The following is a 17,941-nucleotide window of genomic DNA, read 5'->3' as shown; positions in this document are numbered from 1 at the left end:
AAACTAAGTTCAATCACAATAGTGTTGCCTTTTGCAGTAGAGAGTTAACTCCAGACTGCGTAAAGCGAGCGGGACAAAGACAGAGAGACAGAGGCAGAGAAACTGTCACTTACTGTGACAGCGTAGACATGAATCAGCGTCTGTGTTTGCATGCAGGGGCTTTTTCAATACAAAAGGGCCTTATCAGAGGCAAATATTTCTCCCCCTACTTCAAAAGAGGCCTTGCTGAAGAGAGACAGTGATTGGTGGTGAAGATGACTCTGTTCAACAGATAGCCGTGGCTCCAGGCGCAAAGAATCAGCACCAAATATGGCAGCTGGAGATGATAGGCAGAAGAAATTAAGTTCAGGAGTTCATCTTTTTGTTTTTTTGCTCTACTTTTCAAAACAATGCTCTGATTAAAGAAAAAATAAGAAAGCTTCTAAAGAGCCTTAAAAATAGTAACATCTCTCTCTTTTGCGACTTTGATCTACAGTCTCTAGTTATTGTTATATTTGCAAACACTTATAGACTTTTTCAAGGAAAACAAAGACAAATATCCACATCGACATCGTCGTCATCATCATCATCCTCAATACAATCACTTTTAAGATGTTTTGAGAATGAGGATTTTTTGTCAACAAATAATTATAATTATTTCAAGGTAATTGTAACATTTTGATAAATTAATCCCAAATCCTTTATTTTGTGTATCTTGTCGTTCGCAGGCCAGAAATGGACACTGAGTGGACATATATCCGTGAGCCCATTGAGACTAACTCCATGGTTATGAAGGGGTTATTACCGGAAACAGAGTATCAGTTTGTCGTCAGGGCGGCCAACATGCACGGAGTCAGCCCACCCAGCAACATCAACAACCCCGTGCGCACTCTCGGTAAGAAAAAATGTGATCTTTGAGCCAACGTGCTGTGATGTGACGGCCAGGAAACCTCGCTCGTTAGTCTGCTTTCCACCACATTTCAAAGCAAATTGAACAATACACCCACACTGAACCAAACAGACTGTGGTTATTTTTTCACCAAAGCTATACAATGTTCAACCACTATGTAAAACTCCAGCATTACAGTGGAGAAGAATCTTTTCTTACTCACTGCACTGTGAAGCAATGAAACTTGGAAATTATTTTAATACAAATACATGCATTGATTATAGTGAGCGCCAACATGTAAATATGATCTTAATAACTTAATTCAGTATTGCTTTATTATATAGACAGTTTCTTACCTTTCCTCACTTACCAAATCCTAGTCTAGCTTTCTAAATGAAAACATTGAAGCTGGTATTTAAAGTAAATGATGTTAAAGTCTCATCACATATTATCCCACTGTGTAATATTCGGAAATCTTGCCATTTTAGATATGCTTTTTCCAAATGTCTTTAGATGTTAAGATCTCCGGCTCAGGAAACCTTGGAATAAATTAAATATATTCTATGAATTTTGACCCAGAAACACATTTTGCCTCCCTAAGCTTGGATGTGGGACAGCACCTGACAGCGTGAGAGTCTGGGATGATGGAGATGGAGATCAGCGGATTCATTTACATTATTATATTTGCTGTAGTCAGCTGCTGGTGGTGGGGATGGGTGATTGATATTAAAACACACACACACATTCACAAAGGTGTGTACTTCACATACACACACATATTGTACAAGCAATGTCCTAATGGTTTAGGGACCATGACATTCAAACAATTTACTTGAAGATGTGAAGGCATAATGTCATGCTCTGTGAGAGTGGATGCTTCTTCATGTCAGACTATTGGGAGTAAAGTTAAGAGGACTATTCATCAAATAAATCAAACAGCCATGTAGACAAAATCACATTATCCAGACTTTTGTCTGTGACCTACCGACCTCACTGCTCACTCGCTGCATGTGAGTGGGCGGCTTGAGCGTCACAAGCTATGTTAGCTGTCAACTGGTGTAAACTACTCCGATTAAATTAAGTGCCCTAAGTCCTGCTAGACTGCTCTGAGACACAGAGACAAAGCTACAAAGCCACACAGCAAGGGAGGTAATAATAGAAGGAACTTGTAAAGAAAAATGTCAATAAAAGTTACATGAAGCCAAATCAGATAAGGCGGTTAGACAGACAGACGGACAGACAACAACGAAGAGATGGAAAAACCTGGTTCCTTAGCGGGGGATAAAAGCGGGTTACGCTCGATTCTCATCAGACAGGATTAAGGACGGGATGCCAGCAGACCCCTTCCCTGCCTATGCACAGCCCTGATCAATGCACACACACACAGGTGCACGCGCACACGCGCACACACACACACACACACACACACACACACACACACACACACACACACACACACACACACACACACACACACACACACACTCACACACACACACACACACACACACACACACACACTCACACACACACACACACACACACACACACACACACACACACACACACACACACACACACACACACACACACTCACACACACACACACACACACACACACACACACACACACTCACACACACACACACACACACACACACACACACACACACACACACACACACTGACACACACACTGACACACACACTGACACACACAATGCTCCGCAGCCTGATTGAACAGCGGGGGTGTGCTTGACTGACTGACATACTTTTCTTGTCGCTCTCTCTATGACAGTGTTTATGTGTGTGTGTTTGAGTGTGTGTGTGTGTGTGTGTGTGTGTTTTTATAGTGGTTTGAAACAGGGTATGGACTGAGGGGGATTGTTACACAACAGAAGATTAGTGGAGGGCTTTTTTGGGCGCCCCCCCCTCCCTGTATGCCAGCAGTCAGTATTCAGGATTTAATGTTATTAGGCTGTGCTAATTGGCTCTAAATCTTGATATCCATTAAATAGTCAAGTTTCTTTGAGATCTGAGAATGTTTAACAGTTTATTTTGTTGTATAATTATGTTGTAATTCAATCCATAACTACAAATTATATTTTAATTCCCTAACTTGCCTTAAAGCATGGTAAACTTGCAGTAGAGGGAGGGGATGTTGTGATGTAAGCTAAGATTAAACTTTGTCATGAGTGGGTGGCAGAGGAGGTTCACACACACACACACACACACACACACACACACACACACACACACACACACACACACACACACACACACACACACACACACACACACACACACACACACACACACACACACACACACACACACACACACACACACACACGCACACACACACACACATTGTCCAACACCAAGTATATAGGATAAGATAGATTTTTCAGCATTTTCAACATAATTAATATTTTCAGCAATACAAAAAGGAAAAACACATGATAAACACACATTTTTGCTTGGTCTGTTGTCTTTCTAAATAAATATTTTAATGAAGGAATTACAATTTAACATGTCTTTTATTTATCTTAACCTAAACCACACCAGCTAGATCTGTATAGGTTTATTAAGCAATACTATTTTTGCAGCTTCAGCGAGAGCTACTGACCAAAAAGGACCCAGGTGTCATGCTATGCTCACAGTACTCACTGTCTGCTTTTGTCTTTGTATCTTATGAGCAGCCGTTGTGTATCGAGGAGACACGTTTCAGTACGTGGTGCCGCGGCCTGGCTTCAGGCGAACAGGTAGACCTGCTGGGCCAGAAGCTGTTTCTACTATTCAATATCTGTGTCCCACCATCAGTGAAATGTTTTCACATTCCCCAGTGATCGTTTATCATTGGGAAACAGTCACCCATCCAGCCACAGAGGAACCATGCATCTTCAATCTCTCCATGTGTGCAACTTTCATATGAATTTGACATGTTGTTTGTTGTCAGGGCCATTTTTATTGTCTAACAGCTTGCTTGTGTTTCATCATTCCACCAACTTAGTTTGACCCCTAAACCTGCAGTCATGATTTATTTTATAATCAACTGTTATAAAGAAATGTAAAGAAGTATGTAATAAACATCATGTATCTTTATTGACATGAACAGGTGCTTCTGAAGTTGGCAGTGGGGATTACGGCCGTTACATCACAGACTCAGGAGACAAAGATGAAGATGGCTTTGACATTGATGACTCTGATTATGACATATTTATTGAGGAGGTGGGTGATTGAAACCACAGCTTGACATGGATACCAATTTTAGGCACATCAATCATTATTAATCCTCTTCTTTTTTCCTAGTTAAAGCCATTCCCAGGAATCAATAAAGACAACAGGAAGTCCCAGCTCCGTTCACGCCCTGATAGTCCATCTGGCCTTAACGTTGTTTATCGTATGAACACCATCGCTCCCAGCAACGTTACTGCTACGCCTGCTTCCTCCACCACCTCATCTATCTTCCCAGATTTCCCAGATCTGGTTTTCTCATCCACCTCAGAGCCCAGGACCACCAGTTACACAAAAACCACGGCCCCACTGAGCACCACCAGGTAAGATATAAAACCTTATTTTACCTTGATAATCGATTTTACTGAAGGGTTTACATTGATTATACTATTGATGTTCATCAGCAGCTGGAGGTCGTTATGGCCTCTCTTTTAAAGAAAGGATTTCCTTATGTTTCTTAATGTTTGAACAAAAAACAGTCTCCTCCCTAAGCTTGGATGTGGGACAGCACCTGACAGCGCGAGAGTCTGGGATGATGGAGATGGAGATCAACGGATTAATTTACATGATTATATTTGCTGTAGTCAGCTGCTGGTGGTGGGGATGGGTGATTGATATTAAAACACACACACACATTCACAAAGGTGTGTACTTCACATACACACACATACAAGCAATGTCCTAATGGTTTAGGGACCATGACATTCAAACAATTTACTTGAAGATGTGAAGGCATAATGTCATGCTCCTTATTTTACCTTAATAATCGATTTTACTGAAGGGTTTACATTGATTATACTATTGATGTTCATCAGCAGCTGGAGGTCGTTATGGCCTCTCTTTTAATGTTTCCTAATGTTTGAACAAAAAACAGGGGTATGAGGATGGTTTTCTTTTATCTCAGCAAAATCACGATTCTTAATGCAGATCCTCTTGCTCTTGGATTCCTAGATTGTCTCTTCTGGCTTTTTTATTTTCTCCAAAGATCCACCTACCGTTTTTTGTATACTCTTACACTTAATTATGTGATAATAGATGGAGAATAGAGCAGTGAAATGTCACACAAATTAAAGCTGCCATTCTGGTTGTGATGTACTGAATGTAAAAAAGGTATCATTTTTAGTTAAAACTTAGGAAAGTGCTGATAGATACATTATACAACTGCTTTTAAAATAAAAATATCATTATTTGCTAAACCACTGACTATACTGTAACATCACTAAACTTCTTTCTTTCTCTTCTGATTTTAGCAACCCTTTTCCCACCACCACTACCGCCCCAACATTGTCCCCCTGGAAAGGTGAGGTACCTCGTATGTACGAGCTGACCTGCGATGACACTGTGTGCCCCCCCGACAGCTTCTGTCTCAGCGATTTCGACAGCGGAGGCTCCCGCTGCCACTGTAACCTTGGACGGAGAGGGGACAACTGCTCTGAGGGTGAGGGAGGTGTAATTGAGTTCAAGCTTTAGTAAAAGTGTGGTGATGCTAAAGAGGCAACTATCAATTTTATAATACTTTCGTCTTTTATCCCTCCCAAAATAAACCTATCATGACTTTTTTTCCTCTTCAGTGGTATCCGTGAACTTTCCCAGGTTCCATGGCTTCTCTCACATGACCTTTGAACCCTTGAAGAACTCTTACCAGACCTTTCAGATCACTTTGGAGTTCAAGGTAAAGCACCATATCTTTGATTTTCCATATATGGTTTAGGGTGAACAGATCTTTAATCCAGTTTTTTCGGTGGTACAGGCCGACTCTGAGGATGGCTTGTTGTTATACTGTGGAGAGAATGAACACGCGCGAGGAGACTTTACCTCTTTGGCTCTGGTGCGAGGCAAGCTGCACTACAGGTGAAGAAAAATGTGACTCACTGAATGAAAGGAGTAGATTATTTTAGATAAAGTTTACAAGACTGCTGGTTTTAAGTGACTGGATTGTTAAATATGTGATTTAAGGAAATCTGAGAATTTTATGAATGCGATTCTTCAAAAGCATTCAAGAAAAATATTTATTTTAACCATCTTAATGTGGTTGTTAGCATAACATTGATGACATTTGTAACACTGTATTCCCATTTGATTTAAGGTTGAAGCCATAAAGAAAATGGTGTGCTTAAATGTTCAATCTATAGACAATATAGCTGATAATAATATACAGTATATTTTGTATTTACAAATGGCAAATATAATTGTATAGAATCACTCATCCTTGTGTAATGTCAGCATACTTTAGGTAACTGGACATTTGATCGTTTTCCCCTCAGGTTTAACTGTGGTACAGGAGCAGCTCAAATAATAAGTGAGAGTCGTATCGTGGTCGGTCAGTGGCACACAGTCACTCTCTCCAGAGATGGCATGAGCGGCTGGCTGCGAATGGACAACGACAACCCAATATCTGGACGCTCAGAGGTAACAATAACACACATAATCACTTACATATTTGTATTATTTTTACATATTATATGTGTTTGCGTAAGACCTATTTATCAATTTATTAAAGTGCAGTACGGCTTCAAAAAGGGAAAAGCTTTTTGCAGTATAACTATTTTGATATTGTGGTTTGGATGCATTTTGTGTGGAACATTGCTGCCAATATTGCCTTTCAGTCCTTTCAGCTAGTGGACCAAAAGTGGTTTTACAGTAATGAAGCACAATTTGTTCTCCTCACTCTTTGCTTTCAGGGCCAGTACACCAAGATCACTTTCCGCTCCCCGCTGTATGTGGGTGGATCCCCGAATGCTTATTGGCTGGTCAGGGCAACAGGGACAAATCGCGGCTTTCTGGGCTGCATTCAGAGTCTGACCGTGAACAACAAGGCGATAAACATTAGACCCTGGCCGCTGGGCAGGGCTCTGAGCGGAGCAGATATAGGTGAGGAGGCATACTACCAGCAGTATATGATTCTAACCCATGTTACCCATAATGCACTGGTTTTCATCTTGGATATTGATGCTCAGAGAAGTAGTGTAGGAGCAACTCTGGAGAGTGACACAACTCATTTGGGACTCTGTACATAAGTAATGTAATGAGGTTAGAGGGCTCTATTTGAATATATATGGCAGTATTTCTTCATCGCCCAGTTTTTTGCTTGAGTAATTTCACCGTAAAGATTGACATGTTTTGATAGCAATTATTCTTCTGTTCAAGGTCCTGACAGTTCTAACCAAAAACAAAACAGGACAAACAAATATGTTAATATTATTGTTTTTAAAAGAAGCTACATGTTGTAAGTAGTCATCACCTAAGATAATTGTTGTGCACAATACCTAAGAGGATTTTGCAGAATACAAATGCTAAATACTACAATACTAATACTAAATGGGGGAAGAGCCTGAGCTATTAGTTGCAGCAAAAACTAAAAAGTGCATCATAATAAATAGAACCCTAACCCTGTCTAAATCCCCCCCTTGCCCCCAGGTGAGTGCAGCGACAGTGTGTGTGACCTGGTCAGCTGTGCCAATGGTGGAGTTTGCTTTGCAAACCGTGCTGATGGGTTCATCTGTCTGTGCCCACTCGGCTTCAGGGGAGCACTTTGTGAAGAGAGTAAGTCAACTGTATTTCTCAAACCTACTCAATATGATTGACTCATACCTAAAAACACACACTGTTATCAAAAGTCACATTTCTTTAAATCCCTTTGTGATAGCTGTCATAGATTGTCACAGAAACCTTTTAAAGTAATTACTGACCAGTTGAGTGCAATATAAAGGAAAATTATTCGAGATGAGGATCATTATGTTTTATATAGAGGCAGGGGGATTGATTGCATGTAAGACTAGGTTTCAAACATTATATCCCCACTTTCTCTCCATTTGCTTTTGTTCTCATCAACTCCTTCTTCTTCCACCTCTTCACTCTTAATCATCTCTATGTGCTCACACCTCTTCTTCCCTCTTGGCCCAAATCATTGTTTGGTCTTTCTATCCTTTTTATATATTTTCTTGTTTCCTCTCTCCACCCTTCAGGTTTCTCACTGTCCTCCCCTCTCTTCAATGAGACGGTGTTTTCGTATGCTGTCATCCCATGGCCCCAGTCCTTTCAGAGTTATCTGTCCTTCATGGAGTTTGAGCTGACGTTTAGGCCGTCGTTGCCTGACGGGACGCTGCTGTACAGTGACGACGCAGGCAGCGGAGACTTCCTGGCTATCAACCTTGTGGACGGATATGTTGAGTTCAGATTTGACTGCGGCTCTGGAGGAGCTACTATAAGGTATTACATAGATGTATTCTTAAACGGTTCCCCCTCTGCTTTACTTTCTCAGTATATTTTCAAACTAGATGACTGAAACTGTGTGTGCTACAGGAGTGACGAACAGATCAGTCTGGACAAATGGCATGAGCTGAGGGTGTCTCGCACGGCAAAGAGTGGCATCCTTCAGGTGGACAGCCAGAGGCCAATAGAAGGAATCACTGAGGTATTTTGTTTTTGGGTTGAGGAAAGCTGCAGTATGTCATTATTTTACTACAAGAGGGCAGAACAAACTCACACACTTCGAAAAGTGTGTTTGTACACTATTAGGTTATGCAGGTATGGGTAAATAACATTGGACAAATTATAAATCCAGTTGATGCAAAGCAACATTGGTGTCACCTGTTGAACGTCAGCCCAACATGTACACATACTATTTTTACATCTCATATGTTCTTTAATGTGTTCTTCTGTTTATTTGACAATGATTTTGCTTAAACTTGCAAATTGATTTAGCCTTTTAACAAGGAAAATAACGTGTTTACAGTAGATTATGAAGACAAATCAAGAAAATAAATTCGTAAACAGGACAAGATCTTTCTGTCGAATTCACAATTACATTTTCAATTTTTTTTCTTTCTTAACCCATTAGTATGAAAATGGCATACATGTTTTTTTGTTTCAGGGGAAACATATATACAACGTTAATCTTAGTGTACATAATTGCTAAGAGGGCATAATTACATTCATTTATTTTGTAAATCACTCATTTATTTTTGTTTGATTTCCTCTATAGGGAGCTTTCACCCAGATCAACTGCAGTTCACCTCTTTATATTGGCGGAGTGCCAGAATACGATAAAACCAAGAGGGCATCAGGTGTGATAAAGCCTTTCACTGGAATTATTCAGAAGGTAATTCAGTTAACATTTATGAACAATGTTGAAATGACTAAATGCTTTAAAGTTAACATTAAAGTCGAAACACTTTGTTCTTTCACATCACTAGACATCAAGTTTCTATTTCAGTGTGTAACCCTTTCTTGACCTCTCTCTCTTCCTCCATCTGGTCTCTCTCTGTTTCTTTCCTTTCCCTTCCCCAGCTGATACTTAATGATCGCACAATCCCAATAATAACTGGCTCAGCTGGTGGAGTTAATGTAGCAAATTCAGCTCACCCATGTGTGGAGAGTCCCTGCGCCAACGGAGGGTCCTGCAGGCCGAAGTGGGACGGTTATGAGTGTGACTGCCCCCTGGGGTACGACGGGAGGCACTGCCAGAAAGGTCAGTCGCATAGTTGCACAGTAAGCATAATAACATTTTTTTACAGAACTTGCTGTTTTAGCATGTGCCTTGTGCCTTAGGTCTTCTTTATACCTTACATACTACGACTAGTGCACTTATAAAATGGGGGCAGTCTAATGAAGTGAGAAGGTTTGCAGTTCACTTTTTCTTCTTAATCAACTGTGAAGAAGTTAATGATCACTTTTTGTGTGTAATATTTTGATATAATTATGTTGCATGATCCTTCCTCTCAGGGATTAATTGTGTGTTTTCTCTCTTCATGTAATGTCATATTTAATGATATATTGGAATACCTAATCCCTTAAGCCTATCTATGCTTTCTTTGTTTTTAATGCTTTCCCTGTACAGAATGTGGGAGTTACTGTTTGAACAGTAAGTTTTTTTCAATGACTTAAAAATGAATCATAACCTATCATCGCCTCACTTAACTCATAGTCCTACATCTGTTTCCCACTCGTACATTTCTCCTCCCAAAATACCTTTTAGTCTTCTAGCTTAGTTTCATACATGCTGATGCTGCCACCTTGTGATGTTATAAAGTAAATACAATGTTTTCTCTGCCCAGCTGTGACTGAAGCCATTGAAATCCCACAGTTCATTGGCCGAAGTTACCTGACATATGACAACAGAGATATCCTGAAAAGGTGGGTTGTGAAGTGACTGTGAAGGGCTGCAAAATGTTTTGTGATATGTATAGATATACTTTTAAGGTTCTTGTAATGATGTTCGTTATACTATCTGCACAGTTCTGGTTTTAATCGCTTTTGGTGTTAACTTTGTCTGTTTATTTTAGGTTGTCTGGTTCTAGGACCAACCTTTTCATGCGTTTTAAGAGCACAGCCAACGACGGCCTGTTGTTGTGGAGAGGAGACAGTCCCATGAGAGCCAACAGTGACTTCCTGTCTATGGGGCTTCAGGATGGGGCACTAATCTTCAGGTATTTGTTGTCTATGTGTTTGTAAACATGAGGGACACTATCACACCACTATTAAAACTGTTATTAAAGTGTATTTTATTTATTCTTTCTGAAATATATGGATTAAAATAAACATTTTTAGTCCAACTATAAGTTCTTCTTGCCGCAGTGGTACTTCCTGTCTTTTTGAGGAAACAAGGGGGGTACAAAGAAAGTTAGTGTGAGGAAAAAGTTGATGATTATGGAAAGGGATGCTGATCCCACCAAAGGAGGAGGAGAGCTAAACACCCAGTAGAGGAAGATCTAAAAAAAGACCTGAAGGCTGAGGGACCTTTATCTGGAAGAAGTGATCAAGGTGAACAATTTCAACCCACTGCACTTGAGGTGTTCATAGACTTCATTATGTGTCTGTTTCTTTATCTGGATAGAAGACCAGGTGTGGGCGTGTTTTATATCAGAAAATATTTCAACTGCTGTTGATTTTGGTGGATGAAACACGTACTGCTAAAAGAAGGCAATTATTATTATTATTATTATTATTAGGGAAATCAAAGAACTATGTTGGAGACATAATTAGCATTTTATATTGTGGCCATCAAAAATGTTATAAAGTGATTTGAATAAATAATTGACACACACACATTTCCATCATAATACTCCCCCTTAACCTGTTATGCCCTGAGCCTGTTTTTCAGGTCTCAGGCTCGAAATGACATTCCCAGAACAAATGACTATATCTTCACTTCTAAAAGGGGTAAATTAATAATCTTTTTTCTCAAATCAATGATAAACCTGTGAGTTGGATGTAGAGAAGCCAGAATCAATATATAAGTTTTTAATTCTAAAGTAAATTCAGATTGAACATAGTAAAGATTTTTTAATTATAGTGTCGGTCTAAAAAAAAACATATTGTGAAAACCACCCTCCAAATCCAAACTATAACATATAATAAGTAACCTGTATCAAGATTGATGCAAAACAAGTGACATTTGGCCTTTTTAGAGAGGTTCAGCAAAAGGGGTGTATTTACCGTTTCTCTGGAACACATTGGTCGATTTTGGTCATTGACATCTCGTTTGAACCGTTAGAGCCAATATAATCGAAGGGGAAGTTCCTAAATCCACCTACACGTTAACATTAAGGAGTGAGAGTTATGCGCACGCAGTTTGCCCAAACCGAAAGCTATGTTAAGCTCTGAAAACTGAAAACTAGGCTCATTGCTGATGGAATATCAGTAAAGCTACGTTGTGTGTTGTCTGGGTTTGCCTGAGCTGCCGCGAGTTTTGGTCGCACAGTGATGATACTTATACCTCTAAAATCTGTGGAATCTCAGCTTTAATCTGATATCTTGTTTCTGCAGATCTAATAAGTAATAAAGTGCTTCTACCGTGAGTTCTGTGCTAAGTGCGTTAGCATCTTTTTGCTCATTTAGACGCTTCTTGTGAGACTTGTGTTTTGTTTCGGTAAAAATGGTTCATATCGTCAGTTAGCTGAGTTTCTTCCCGTTAAGTGGGTATGACACATTAATAGGTTGTTAAATGTTAAGAAGCCCTGAGACACAGTTTCGTGAAAAAAAAGCCTGCAGCCCCCGCTAATAATAATGAGCAACTTCCATTAAAGAAAGATCCTTTTACTGTACATCCTATTATTTGTGTGGATCTGGGTACATCCCCACTGTGAACTCTTGTAAATCCTTGTATGTGTTTCCATGTTGTTCTAGTTATAACCTGGGCAGTGGTTCGGTTAATATCGCTGTCAATGGGACCTTCACAGATGGAAAGTGGCACAGAGTCAAAGCAGTGAGGTAAGCTCTAAATAAATATGAAAACATCCTCTTATATAGATGTTCACTAAAGATATCTTGCTATATATTTTACTTCACTTGACAACTCAGAAAATGAAGCTGCACCAAGGTTTTTCTTTGTCCACTTGGGGGCAGCAGAACATTCTGACAAATCACCTTTAAAGTTGATTTATATGCGATGTGTTATCCCCAAACAAGCAACCCCTACTCATAATACATTGTACTTTGATTGTTGATATTATTTAGATGGATTATTTTAGTTTTAAGGAGAGGTATTTGGTAAACCTGCTATTCTTTCCAGTGCACAACATTCAGAAACAGGTCAACTTTCAAACCATGTGGAAAATGAAAAAACGAAATACAAGGACAAAGATAAACTTTAAAAACATTTTTAATTGCTTGGGTTTACCTTCCCGATACGTTTTCAGAGATGGCCCGTCAGGGAAGCTGACAGTTGATGACTATGGAGCAAAAACAGGACGGTCACCTGGAAAGATGAGACAACTCAATATCAACGGCCCCCTCTATGTTGGTAGGTGGTGCTGACAACTGATCATCTCAAAAAGCTTTATATCTACTGTAGACAATCATTTTAATTTCTTTTTTTCACCCTGAAGGTGGCATGAAAGAGATAGCCCTTCACACAAACAGACAGTACATTGGAGGCTTGGTGGGCTGCGTGTCCCACTTCACGCTCTCCACTGATTATCACTTAGCTCTGGTGGAGGACGCTGCTGACGGCAAGAACATCAACACCTGCTCCAACTAAAAGAAATCGCTTCAATACAAGAAGGTCTGTTTTCAGCAATTTTTTCAACTGGAACGAACAACTCGACCAGTTGAAAACTGAAAGAATAAAGTACATTTTGCTCTGCCAATTCTAGGCTGACATTGTATAGACTGGAAGTGGGAAAAGACTAACAACATTGTTACTTCAAGTCACAAGATGATTTAAGTGGAAACGTTTCCAAACCAACTCTAACCTGCCAAGTTTTATGTTTTATTTTCATGTAACAACTTGTTGATGAACTGCTCTGAAAAACCGTTTGGACATATGGCGACAGCAAACGACCAGAGGATATTACAAAGCACAAGTTCTCTGTGAAAGGAGATAAAAGCTTAAAGTTATGGGTAATGGAGGTCTTTGAAGGAATTTTTTTTCATGGGATGAGCCAAATCGTATATTTATTTTTTCTAATGTTAATCCTGATTTGATTGCTGGAAGAATTGAGTGATTCTAGGGATCGAGAGTCATCACAACTTTTTCATGAACCTGACCCACAGCAGCTAGCAGAGATAAACTTCTTTTTAGAGGATTTTGGTTTTGACCCTAGAGCACTTCTGTTTGTTTTTGTGGAATTGTGAGGCGTGTTCTTGTTGGTGACGTATTATCAGTCTGTAGACAAACGTTTTTTTGAAAGTCGGATTAAAGGTTGGTAGTTTTAAGGGACATAGATGTAAGCTGCACATAATATTTAACCTTTATAAAATCTTCTTTTAGTTTACATGCTCCTTTATTTGGAACAATCAGATACTTGTCACATGAAAGTCATGTTGACACGGTGAAGCAGCCAAAATGCTGGTGGTATTGTGCGTGACCATATTTGACTATCATCTGACACAAACCAAACCCTATGGACTTCAGCCTGCAAATTGAGCTTCTTTCACAACAGAGAAGAAATTGATTATTCCTCTTAGTTAAGCACATTAAGTGCAAGATGATAAATTTAGTGCTTTCTCATGCTTAAGCCTGCCTATTTGAATTACTCTCGCTTAACAAACAACAAAACCAATGTTATAGTTATAACAGAAGTTTGCATCTTGGATTTGTTATGATAAAATAAAATAAAAGGTCAGTAGTTATGGTGACATTTTCGTTTTGAAGTCTGAAGGGATCTAAATGAAGCACATCCACACCTGTGTAACGTGAATAAACATACGTTACGGGATTTACCACTGGGTAATCAGAGGGGTTGACCATCAGCTGTACACAACGTAGCACATATTGACTGTTGAACCATTTGTGTAAAATAGCTGTGTACCATAGCCTGTAGGAAAATGTTGGTGTAGCATCTGTGATGTCAGCATATGTGTCAGTTAGTGAAGCCAGATAATCTACATGTGTGCATGGGAACTGACCTGGGTAGAGCTGGAGTGGGATGAGCAAGCAGGAACCATCACGGCTGAGTGTGCTCATCCCAAAGCTGACTGCTAATCAAGCCTTAAAACTGTGTCTCCGTTAAGATCCCCTGAAAATAAAAGAATCATTTACAGTACTAAAAAAGTGTATAGATCACCATTTGTTATATGATGAGAAGTTGATTGTCGTTGAGTATAAAGGAGTATACCTTTCCATTACATTTTTGCAGCCATGAAATAAACTAGGGAAGATAAAATAAGATTTGAATGGATACACCACCATCTTTTTTTAAATTATTAACAAGAAATGTTCCCTATATTTGTATTTGGTACACTGGGACAATTGCCTGTCTAAAACTAGAGGCTGTGATAAATGCTAACCAAATTAAATAACTGAATAGCTGATTCAATAACACGTTGTCATGGTTTGTAACTAATGGTCGTGCTCTCTCGACTTATCTGGGAAGTGGAAGTCAAAATGTCCAAACAACATTTGTTATGGATTGAATAAAGCGTTATGAACAAGATTTCTATTTAATATGGTAAACTACTCTCAAAGAAACAAACATCTTTTTGTTACCGTTTTTCAACTAAAAGGCTGTTCATGCCTCTTACTGAAAAACAGTATCTCACTTGCTGCACTAACTGAGGTTTGTTTCACACGCAAGAACAAGTTCTTTAAAAGATCTCCAGGAATCGACAAAAGGAAACATTATAATATAAAAGATACTATGTTGTCATCCATCGAATATTCAGGGTAATATCGTTAATCGATATAAATACTATTCCAGCACAAAATTAGTTGTGCCCATGTCAACAACTGTCAACATTTTTTATAAAGGAGAGATTATTTAACAAATGAAAAATCCCTGTTGGAAGCAAGAAGAAATTCAAGATCTTAAAAAACACGAATTAAGCAAAGGTTGACCCTGTGTTGGCTCTTGTGATGAAAGTGAATATCAAGTACTGTACATGAGAAAAGGAGAAAACATTTTATAACCTGGCACTGTGATTCACAGAGGCAGAAGATTGTCAATGTTTGTATGAACAATGTATATACCACACAATAACTACCTGGTGATAACTCACACATCACTGGATACAAGAAAATGTATGTACAGTTGTGTAAATGAACATTTTTCAACCCCGATAAACAAAGAAACATACATTTCAGGAGAGCAATGTTCTGCACATAGGAAAATACACATTGGATTCTTGTTTCTTTCCTTGCTTCAGTTGTATTTCCCCCCTGTCATTATTGCCCTTTCCTGGAGGTCCTTTCAATCACAACTAAGCTTACAAGATTTGACATTACATTTCAGAACATGCTGGTGGTTTTGTAACATCTAGGTTGCTACAATATCTTTCTACCGTGCTGTTGAAAATAGGGCAGTCTGTGATGGACTTTTGTCATACAGCAAAACAACTATCTATAAAGTATTCAGTCGGACATTGCTATGCTTAAATCCAGCACATGGCTTCGTCATATGTAAGCATGTCACTGGTTAATATTGTCATTTGATGCAAGCTGCTAAAAGCTAAAAGATACATTGTCTTGGTACATCGTACCATCTCCGTTGCACATTGCTGGACATGACATGGCACATTTTGTTCAGGACTGAGCATCTTTCAGAGGAATTTTACATTTAATTTGATTGATTTTGTTTCCGCAGGTGTTCTGTTCCATCACCTCAACACACGCAGTAGCTTGTGTACACACGCACGCACACACACACGCACGCACACGCACGCGCACGCACGCACGCACAAACACACACACACACACACACACACACACACACACACACACACACACACACACACACGCACGCGCATGCACGCGCACGCACGCGCACGCACGCACGCACGCACACACACACACACACACACACACACAGCGCACTCCAGCTCTACATTATCTACAGTACGCCTGATGCTAGAGTAACACCCAGAGTTCACACTCAAATGAACTGAGAGCAGGGGGGACTAATGAATTGAGCTTTTCATTGAAGAGAAACCATTTAGTTATTGAGGTCATCCGCTTCTTACCGCAGTTTAGAGTTAAAGGTAACCCCTGAGAGATTCACTATAAACCTGCCACATTCAATTCACTTGTGATAACTATCCAGACTCATAGCTAGTGGTTTATGTTTGGTTTTATCTAAGCATTCAGTACGTTCTTCTTTGAATGCAAACTGATAGAAGTACAGTTACCTAATCTGTACCCTAACTCTAATCCTTTTTCTCACTCTGATCCTTGACTTGAATAATACATTGTATTATATACGCCAGGAACCCTGTAACCTCATCCTGCTCCACTTGCAGCTTAATGTATATTTCATGGGTTGACTTACCCAGAAAGAAGACATTGTTCCCCTTATAGTCTATTCGTAGAGGTTCAGTGTATGCTTTATAGTACCTCCAGGTTGTCAGCAATCAAAAACAACCCTTTAAATAAAACCCTTTCCGATTCTGAGCACCCAAACTATTTTAGGCGAAACAGCTGTATAAACGAACTAACTCAGAAAACACTTTAAGAGCCTCATCAATGGATATAGCCAGATTAAAAAAAAAAACGGCTTCAAAAATCGTGATTGAAATGGATATTTGGGTTTAACTAAATCTACGTTTAATCATCGCAGCACTGCACACACAGTCAATTTAAATGTAGCATTTGCAAGCAGTGGACAACTATTATTTACACAACGCTTTGGCAGCAGTGTGAGGGTCCTGTGCCTTGCTCAAGGACACCAATTTTAGATACTTTGCTTTTTTGTGTGCATGAAAAAGTTGATGTACAAAGATGTGACAATGTGAGAATAAGTCTGGAACAGGAATGGAAACACATCAATTGGTACATAAATCTGAGAGCCTGGAAGAGAGGATGGAAATAAGAGGAAAAGTCTCTTGACTTTTGTGCACAATTCAGTCTTTTATTTTTCTCACATTAGCCTTAAAGAACTGTGTTACCAAACAAGGTTATGTTCTGTTGGATCTCTATTCCCCCATGTTCACCAGCACAAACGTTATTTATGGGAAGAGGGGAAGACAGTTTTCAGTCTGACCAAATAGGGATTTGAGTTAGTTCATTGGTCTCCACTTATTCTGATTCATAGTGTAGAATCTGAGAAAATGCACAAATGGAGGAGGCAAAGAAAGAAAGATATGCACAAAGCAGATTATCAATATTCCCTAAATGTAATCTATAATTAATCGGTCATCTACTTATTCTCTTGCTGGATATTCATTTTCAAGACAAGTTACAAACAAATCAAGGCAACACTTCTTCAGAATGATCCTCACATTGCCCATAAGGACTTTTACTACAGGATATGGATTGATGTTGAAAACAGAACACATTGTGCCATGACTGTGCAGAGCATTGGGGATTTAATCAGTAAGCATGTGACCCATTAATGATTCACAACTCAGCTGGAACAAAACCTTATCTGACCAGAGTACATGTCATAATGCTCCTCAAAAGAT

General features: G+C 39.4%; 1 protein-coding gene across 6 annotated transcripts in view; it reads left to right on the top strand.

Annotated features, from left to right (window-relative positions):
• The window catches only part of egflam (EGF-like, fibronectin type III and laminin G domains), a 28,500-nt gene extending 13,783 nt beyond the window's left edge, over nucleotides 1-14,717 (top strand). For 2 of the 6 annotated variants that reach the window (XM_079685970.1, XM_079685967.1), the window contains exons 7-26: nucleotides 708-874; nucleotides 3,571-3,633; nucleotides 3,987-4,099; nucleotides 4,181-4,428; nucleotides 5,356-5,543; nucleotides 5,677-5,777; nucleotides 5,856-5,956; nucleotides 6,370-6,514; nucleotides 6,787-6,976; nucleotides 7,523-7,648; nucleotides 8,071-8,314; nucleotides 8,408-8,519; nucleotides 9,090-9,206; nucleotides 9,395-9,575; nucleotides 9,945-9,968; nucleotides 10,162-10,240; nucleotides 10,390-10,533; nucleotides 12,233-12,316; nucleotides 12,745-12,848; nucleotides 12,934-14,717. In XM_079685970.1, coding sequence (XP_079542096.1) covers nucleotides 708-874; nucleotides 3,571-3,633; nucleotides 3,987-4,099; nucleotides 4,181-4,428; nucleotides 5,356-5,543; nucleotides 5,677-5,777; nucleotides 5,856-5,956; nucleotides 6,370-6,514; nucleotides 6,787-6,976; nucleotides 7,523-7,648; nucleotides 8,071-8,314; nucleotides 8,408-8,519; nucleotides 9,090-9,206; nucleotides 9,395-9,575; nucleotides 9,945-9,968; nucleotides 10,162-10,240; nucleotides 10,390-10,533; nucleotides 12,233-12,316; nucleotides 12,745-12,848; nucleotides 12,934-13,085 — 2,683 coding nt within the window. In that variant the 3' untranslated portion in view covers nucleotides 13,086-14,717. Of the gene's footprint in view, nucleotides 1-707; nucleotides 875-3,570; nucleotides 3,634-3,986; nucleotides 4,100-4,180; nucleotides 4,429-5,355; nucleotides 5,544-5,676; nucleotides 5,778-5,855; nucleotides 5,957-6,369; nucleotides 6,515-6,786; nucleotides 6,977-7,522; nucleotides 7,649-8,070; nucleotides 8,315-8,407; nucleotides 8,520-9,089; nucleotides 9,207-9,394; nucleotides 9,576-9,944; nucleotides 9,969-10,161; nucleotides 10,241-10,389; nucleotides 10,534-10,681; nucleotides 10,868-12,232; nucleotides 12,317-12,744; nucleotides 12,849-12,933 lie in introns of those variants that run through there. The other 4 variants (XR_013809039.1, XM_079685969.1, XM_079685968.1 and 1 more) reach the window with 4 other exon arrangements.
• Nucleotides 14,718-17,941: the final 3,224 nt, after the last annotated feature.

This window comes from Notothenia rossii, assembly GCF_949606895.1.
Source record: "Notothenia rossii genome assembly, chromosome: 6".
NCBI classification, from domain to species: domain Eukaryota; kingdom Metazoa; phylum Chordata; class Actinopteri; order Perciformes; family Nototheniidae; genus Notothenia; species Notothenia rossii.
This window is presented reverse-complemented; position numbering and strand designations above follow the sequence as displayed.